Here is a 7,791-nt window from a genome sequence, read left to right on the forward strand (position 1 = left end):
AGGTGAAAATCTTCTGTGAGATCTTCTCATCCAGAAAAAACTACAAGAGAAAGCCCTTTGCCTTAGTCCTTTTGCCTTCTTCTTGATTGGAAACAAGAGAGTTTGAGGATGATTTAATAAAGAGATTATTTACAAAGGTGTGGGCAAGGTGTAGGGAAGCAAAAGGGATAGAATAACACCTCCGGGTCAGTATCAGAGAGGCTGTTATTACTGTAGGCCTGAAGGGTAAGGGGAGGGAATTACTGGAAACAGAACACTGAGAGCTGTCTGTGTTAGGGTTGGGGGAGTGCTTTGAGAGGTGCTGTGACCTTCAGTGTGGGAATAGAACTTCTCTTCCTTCCATTTGATCTTCTGTGAGTACTCCTCTTTGGCTGAACCCCACTGGAATCCAAGGGGCAAGGTCTACCTCCTGGACACAGATCTGGGTGGAAAAGAGTAGAGAGTTAATGTGGAAAGACAAACAGCATAAAGGGCATCTATCAATATTATTTATCTTTATATCCCTAGTGTGCAAAACATGGTAAGACTGCCTGGTACAAAGTAGGAGATGAATAAACTTTTATTGAGTTGAATCCAGTTCTTTGTTTTATCCTACAGTGCTTACAACCTAACCTGGAACTACCGCCAACCTCATTCAAGCCCAATAATCCAGCATAAAATTGCTGGTCTGCAAGGAGCTTCCTTTAGCCAGTAGAAAAGGTATTTGGGTTCCTTTCTGAGGCCAGATTAAGAAGTGGCTCTTTGGGGCTTCCCTGGTGGCGCAGTGGTTGAGAATCTGCCTGCTAATGCAGGGGACACGGGTTCAAGCCCTGGTCTGGGAGGATCCCACATGCCGCGGAGCAACTAGGCCTGTGAGCCACAACTACTTAGCCTGCGCGTCTGGAGCCTGTGCTCCGCAACGAGAGGCCGCGATAGTGGGAGGCCCGCGCACCACAAAGAGTGGCCCCCGCTTGCCATGACTAGAGAAAGCCCTCACACAGAAACGAAGACCCAACACAGCAAAAATAAATAAACAAATTAATAAACTCCTACCCCCAACATCTAAAAAAAAAAAAAAGAAGAAGAAGTGGCTCTTTGGGGACTTCATTGGTGGCACAGTGATTAAGAATCTACCTGCCAATGCAGGGGACATGAGTTCGAGCCCTGGTCTGGGAAGATCCCCCGTGCCGCGGAGCAAATAAGGTGTGAGCCACAACTACTGAGCCTGTGCTCTAGAGCCCGTGTTCCACAACTACTGAGCCTGTGAGCCACAACTACTGAAGCCTGTGTGCCTAGAGCCTGATTCCGCAGCAAGAGAAGCCTCCGCAATTAGAAGCCCACGCACCAAGGAAGAGTAGCCCCAGCTTGCCGCAACTAGAGAAAGCCTGCGCGCAGCAAGGAAGACCCAATGCAACCAAAAATAAATAACTAAAAAAAATTTTATTTAAAAGGTGGCTCTTTGAAACAACTTTTGTAGATCTGGACATTTTTAAAGAATTAATTTTATTTTGGCTGCGTTGGGTCTTCGTTGCTGTGCGTGGGCTTTCTCTAGCTGCGACAAGCAGGGGCTACTCTTCGTTGTCGTGCGCAGGCTTCTCATTATGGTGGCTTCTCTTGTTGTGGAGCATGGGCTGTAAACGCACGGGCTTCAGTAGTTGTGGCACGTGGGCTCAGTAGTTGTGGCTCACGGGCTCTAGAGCGCAGGCTCTGTAGTTGTGGCGCCCGGGCTTAGTTGCTCTACAGCATGTGGGATCTTCCCGGACCAGGGCTCCAACCTGTGTCCCCTGCAATGGCAGGCAGATTCTCAACCACTGCGCCACCAGGGAAGCCCCAATCTGGACATTTTAAAGAATGAGATGGTTCTATAGTTTTATAAAGCCTGTCCTCTAATCCAGTCTAACTCCTACACACCCACCTCATCAGGGCCTTGCAAAAGAAACAACTTCTGTGTGCTACCTGTATGACTCTCAGTTTCTACAACTGAGAGAACAGTGATAATAGCTACCCATTACTCAAGTCTCAGGCACAAATGTTACCTCCTCAGCTTCCTAGGATATCATATAAAAAAAGAGGAGTAACACCCCAGGTTACTCTCAGTGGGTTAGCCCACTAATGTCTTGTTTATTTTTTCTCATTGCAGTAATTACTTTTTTCTTTCTTTCTCTCTCTCTTTCCCTACTTCGGGTCTTAGTTGCAGCATGCAGGATCTTCATTGCGGCACATGGGGTCTTTTTTAGTTGCGGCATGAGGGATCTAGTTCCCTGACCAGGGATCAAACTGGGGCCCCCTGCATTGGGAGCATGGAGTCTTAACCACTGGACCACCAGGGAGGTCCCTGCAGTTATTACTTTTTAACTGTAACTCATTTATTGTTTGCTTGTAGATTGTTGGTCTTCTCCCCAAAAATACTTGCTCCTTGTAAGCAAAGACCTTGTCCCTGTTGTTCATGGCTCTATTTTAAGCACCTGGAAGGGTGCCTGGGACGTGGTGGTTGTGCGATAAATATTTGTTCATGAATGAATGAATAATGCAAATTAACAACCTCAGGCTGTGGAGAATATTAAATGAGATGACAATGAAATACACCTGGCACAAAGTAGCACTCTAAATCTAGGTCTTTCCTCTTTATCTTCCCTCACCTCCTGTATCCAATCCTTCAGCAAGCAAGCCAGCTTAACCTCAGCCTCAAAACATAAACTGAATTCTCAGCTTTATTCATCTCTACTACTCTAGTCAAGCCACCCTCACCTCTCACCTGGACTACAAGTAACAGTCTCCTAGCTGATCTTCCTACTTGCTCCACTTGCTCCTGTTTCTCTCAAACCCCGATCCATTCTCTACAGCCAGGGAGATCTTTTAGAAACACAATTCAGATCATGTCATGACCCAACTTACTTAGTAACATAATCAATAGCTTTCTAGGTACTTAGAATAAGTCCAAACTACTCTACATAGCCTGGCCCCTGCCATCCTCTTAGATTTCATCTGCTTTAGGCTAACTGGCTTTCTCTCTCTCTCTCTCTTTTCTGGATTTTAACAAATTTATTTCCACCGTAGCGCCATAGCACGGATGGATTCTTCTGTCTGAATCTTTTGCTAGCTGACTCCTTACTGTCATTCAGACTTCAGCTTAAATGGGGCTTCTTTTGAAAGGAAGTGTCACTGATCTAAACTGGTTATTTCTTCTCACACTGCTCTATATAGCACTTAATACTATCTAATGCTTACTTGTTTGTTTCTTCCCAACTAGGTTTTAAGCTTTGTGAGTTCCGAGACCTCACCTGTCATGTTCTTCGCTCTATCTTCAAAGCTAGAGAAATGCCTAAAACATATAGTATACGCTTAATAAATATTTGTTGAATAAATAAAACACTGTGATAATGATGACAGCTAAACCTCAGAGGACTTGGCCACAAATTCTAACAATTTTCCCAGGAATAAGATTTGCAGTTCCGAAGTTAAATCCTGGAAGACTGTGGAAACCCGACAATACAATATCTGGGGCTGAAGTCTGGGGGAATCGGAGGGAATATATTGCAACTTTGGCCTTTTTTAACCTACCCAAGGACGCCGGAGACCTTGCAAAAGGGAGGCCTAGAATCTTTTGACCAGAAAATCCAGCCCAGCCACAACGGGTATTATCCATCCATGATTCTTTGCAGCCGCTTTTACTGGGTTGCAAAGGCGCAAACACCTCTAGGACCCCGGGTTCCTTTCTGTTTCTTTATGAATGAACCGGGTCTAGTCTGCGCACGCGCAGCTCCTGGTTCTCCCGCTCCACGTGAGGCCCGCCCTTTGCTTCTGCCAACGGCTCCGCCCCTATCCTTTCTAGTGGACCAATGGCGAGCGGCCTGGGGGGCGGAGCCCTGAGCGGCGCGGCAGTGTAGTTCCCCGGTCGCCCGGCTCCCTCGCCTTAGTCTTGCTGTGTTGTGATCACGTGGCCAGCTCCGGGCGCGGCGCTTGTTTTGGTTTCCCTCTATCTTGCCCCTGGCAGCTTCAGGGTGAGCGGCTTTCCTGTGCCGGTTGCTACACCTGCCTGCCCTCGACTTTCTCTTCTTGGGGCTCTCTCAGCCCCAAGTTCTGCAAGCCCCTCGGGGCCGGTTCCTGCCATGCCGTTAGTTCGCTACAGGAAGGTGGTCATCCTCGGATACCGCTCCGTAGGTGAGTCTCGGTCTTGGGTAGAGCACGGATGCACCGCTGCTTTTTGGCCAGAGGAGGCGCACTGCCGCGGGTACGCGACCCAGGGAGAAATGGTGGCATCCTTAGAACCAGCTTGTAGAGCGAGGATTGAAAGGTTGGAGTTGAAAAGGCTGGGGTGGTGGTAGTGTAGAAGGCTGCAGGAAGCTGGAGCATGTAAGAGTTAACGTGGGCTTTACTGCTGGATCACCGCGGTGGTCCTCAGCGTTACTCTGGGGGGTGGAGGTGGGGTCAGGATTTGATGGCGGGGGCGCGGTCTGGGTGGGGCAAGTCTCAGGTGTCCGGTGCGGGACTGACTGGGTCCTAAGGAATCCCGGATCTTCCCAGGGGTGGGGTGGGGTGGGGAAAGGCGGCGGGAAAGGCTTCCTGCGGCGCTACTGTATGCATCCGGTGGCCAAGGTGCAGCGACCTAGGGCGAAAAGAGGGTGAAGGTAGCCTAAGGGAAAGCATTGCATGGGGCATTCCCAGGCTAGGATGCTAATTTGGGGTCCCCTTTAGTCCAGGGCCACAGCCCGAAAGGACAGAGGATGTGAATATGGATGGGTGATTTGGATAAAATTACCTCTGCTTCCCACAGGGAAGACATCTTTAGCACATCAATTTGTGGAGGGCGAGTTCCTGGAAGGCTATGATCCTACTGTGGAGAATAGTGAGTAGACTTCTCCCCTAGGGATTGGGTAGGGAAGGCTTGGGTGCCCCGTCCAAGTCCATAGTTTGGGATTTTCCTGGTGCCAGAGGGATGATTTAATTAGACATTAAATCTAATCTCCTCTAGCAATCCTGTTCTGAGTGGAGCTAGAGTGTGCATTTCCCAAGATACTGCGTCCAGGATGGTGTATATGTAGACAATAAGAAGCCTAACATTGTCTCTCCAGGTTCCTGGAGAGCTCTCTAGACCTGGCCCATCTATGTCAATATATAGGGGCACAGATTGCTAGTCCTACAAGGCACCTCACAGTCAAGTTTTCTTTTCTTTTCAGCTTACAGCAAGATAGTGACTCTTGGCAAAGATGAGTTTCACCTACACCTGGTGGACACAGCAGGGCAGGTACCAGTTTGGGGTAGGGTATCTAAATGTGGCAGTTCAGTCCTGGGAGATGAATTCTGGTAGCCTCTGAGGCTCATCTGTAAAGTAGGATTAAAAGAAAAGCATTTTAGCAGCATTTCAGTGTGCAGCGCTGATTGGAGCTACTCTATTAATACTTGTTGAACAGAAGTGACTGGAGTAGGGAGTGCCACAGGGAGGGTCCCCAGGATACAGCCCACCAACCTTGGCTATCTGAGTGCTGTGGATCTAGGTATTGATGTTTCTATTTCTTGTCAGGATGAGTACAGCATTCTGCCCTATTCATTCATCATTGGGGTCCATGGTTATGTGCTTGTGTATTCTGTCACCTCTCTGCATAGGTAAGTGACCAAGGTTGTGAGTGGGAGACTTGGGAGGATCTGAGGGCTGTCCCAGAATAAAGTTATAGATTCATTTCTTGTGTTTAAAGTTTCCAAGTCATTGAGAGTCTGTACCAAAAGCTACATGAAGGCCACGGGAAAACCCGGTATGTGGCTCTGGGGGATAAAGACATAGTGTGGACCCGAGGGGAGAGGGAGGACAGAGGGGCATATTGATCCAAATTAAGGAGGAAGTCAGGACATAGATCGTGTCTGGTTTGATGGGGAGTTGTCCTGCTCTGATTTGAAGGAGGTTGGGGTCCGTGGGGAACAGAGGGGCTCCTGTAGTAACTGCTGTTTCCTCCCAGGCTGCCAGTGGTGCTGGTGGGGAACAAGGCAGATCTCTCTCCAGACAGGTATGGAAATCTCTGTAGCTTAAGGCAAAGGAAAGTGAGCTGGACTAGGAATGAGCCAGGGTCTTGTCGTGGCTCTGCCACTGATTCGAACCAGTCATTTTACCTCTTCATTTCTAACTTGAAGGGTAAGACAAAACAACCCTTCTATTTCAAAAACTATCATTTCATATTTCAAGCCTCAGTCCTAGGCTCCTGTAAAGATTTTGCAGAGAACATGGGGCCATTGCTGTCCTTCATTTTCATGTCCCAAATTTGCTTCTAGGGAGGTCCAGGCTGTTGAGGGGAAGAAGCTGGCAGAGTCCTGGGGTGCGACATTTATGGAGTCATCTGCTCGAGATAAGCAGGTGCTGGGCCTGAAGATTAGGAAGGTGGTGGCGGTAGCAGTGTTATGGCACTGCTTGGTGGTGGGGATGGTGGGGGAATGGGGTATTCACCTCAGAGTTGGGTGGTATTGGCAGTGAACTAAACGATTTTTTTTGCCCTGAATCCTTATCTCTTGCAGCTGACTCAAGGCATCTTCACCAAAGTCATCCAGGAGATTGCTCGGGTAGAGAATTCATATGGGCAAGAGCGCCGCTGCCATCTCATGTGAGCCCTTGAGCATGGGGTAGCTGCCTTGATTCTGCCCCTGGCACTTGCCAGGCTCCAGTGGGGGCTTGGGGGGGGGCAGGCCCTCAGGACTTCACGGGTTTGTTCGGTTGCCAGCTGTGTCCCTTGCCCTCTGGGCACACAGTGTGGTACCCTCATGTTTGCACACTTACCTGGGCTCCAGTGGCCTGGTTGTCGATGTTTACAAAGAGGCAAGGATGTCTCATGGGCACTGTCCTCTAGCTCTGTTTTTGCTAAATAAATGAATTGTTATAACCTATGGAGTTGGGATATGAGTCCTGGGCATTGTTTATTCAGGACCCAGTCTCCTATGTAGGTTTTGGGTATTGGCTGGGTGAGGGGAGATGGGGACTCCTGAAGTGGAGCTGGCTCCCTGGAGTGACAATGTATATATGCAAATAAACTGATTAATCTTTTTGTAGTTGACTTCTCTGTATCTGGGGAGAGCTCAGGGCCAATGTCTCCTTTTCTAAGGAGTGATGACTATGGCCTTTGGTAGAGAATCTTTCCTCCCACCTTGTTCCTATTCCTTACCCCTCACTCATTCAGGACCATTACCCTAAGACTTACTACTTATCTTTCCCACCTTTCTTTTCGACTCTCCTCCTATACAGGTAACCTATTGACTGCCACTCCCATCCAAATTTGTAGGCTCTCACAACCCCCTTAACTACAGAAACACTACCCTCTAGTGGCCAGCTGCCACATGCTGACATAGCTTCCCTTGCGGGGCCTTGGCATTTGCTGGAACTCAGAGAGGATAGGGTTTGGGTGGAGGAAGAAAGACCCTTGTTCCTAATGATGTAAGAATTGTGAAGTAGTGTGAAGGCAGGGACCAAAGTGTTATGATGATTTCAGCTTTTTAAGAGTTGAATAAAGTAAGAAATAATGCCCCTGCTCAATCCCCACTCTCCCCTCTCCATCTCCTCAAGTACCTTTCATTAAAATGGATGTTCTTTGCTCCTTTCATACCTTTCACACCTTTGGAGTTGTGCTACCTTTTTTGGTGTCAAAGCCTATTGCTTCTGCTCTTTCTTATTGACCGGCCAACTCGGTAGGAGGATGGGTTTGGCTAGGAAAATTTGGTCCTACCTGCCTCTACCCCCCACTCCTCCCCAGCAGCCCTAGGGCCTAACTGGCCTAATACCTCCTCCAAGGACTTATAAGGGTTACCTGAATGGTATCCTTCACAGGAAGGGCATAG

The 7,791-nt window shown here is 48.5% G+C and overlaps 1 protein-coding gene across 2 annotated transcripts; it reads left to right on the forward strand.

The window, feature by feature from the left end:
* Positions 1 to 3,898: 3,898 nt before the first annotated feature.
* Positions 3,899 to 7,013, forward strand: RHEBL1 (RHEB like 1). 2 transcript variants are annotated; one of them, XM_032646031.1, is made up of 8 exons: positions 3,899 to 4,140; positions 4,754 to 4,825; positions 5,157 to 5,224; positions 5,501 to 5,583; positions 5,673 to 5,729; positions 5,931 to 5,978; positions 6,241 to 6,322; positions 6,481 to 7,013. In XM_032646031.1, the coding sequence occupies exons 1-8, from the start codon at positions 4,089 to 4,091 to the stop codon at positions 6,568 to 6,570; spliced, it is 552 nt and encodes a 183-aa protein (XP_032501922.1). In that variant the 5' UTR covers positions 3,899 to 4,088; the 3' UTR covers positions 6,571 to 7,013. The 2 variants fall into 2 exon arrangements, with proteins under 2 accessions (XP_032501922.1, XP_032501923.1); XM_032646032.1 differs by lacking the exon at positions 5,673 to 5,729 and having other exon boundaries at positions 3,904 to 4,140; positions 6,481 to 6,965.
* The last annotated feature ends 778 nt before the right edge of the window (positions 7,014 to 7,791 follow it).

The sequence above is a fragment of the Phocoena sinus genome, chromosome 10 (genome assembly GCF_008692025.1).
Source record: "Phocoena sinus isolate mPhoSin1 chromosome 10, mPhoSin1.pri, whole genome shotgun sequence".
Taxonomy (NCBI): Eukaryota; Metazoa; Chordata; class Mammalia; order Artiodactyla; family Phocoenidae; genus Phocoena; species Phocoena sinus.

Excerpts from the sequence above, each read along its gene's own strand:
- RHEBL1 (XM_032646031.1), top strand. The coding sequence starts at position 4,089 with ATGCCGTTAGTTCGCTACAGGAAGGTGGTCATCCTCGGATACCGCTCC. Across the intron at positions 5,979-6,240 it reads GCAGATCTCTCTCCAGACAG|GGAGGTCCAGGCTGTTGAGG; the intron begins GTATGGAAATCT and ends ATTTGCTTCTAG. Across the intron at positions 6,323-6,480 it reads CATCTGCTCGAGATAAGCAG|CTGACTCAAGGCATCTTCAC; the intron begins GTGCTGGGCCTG and ends TATCTCTTGCAG.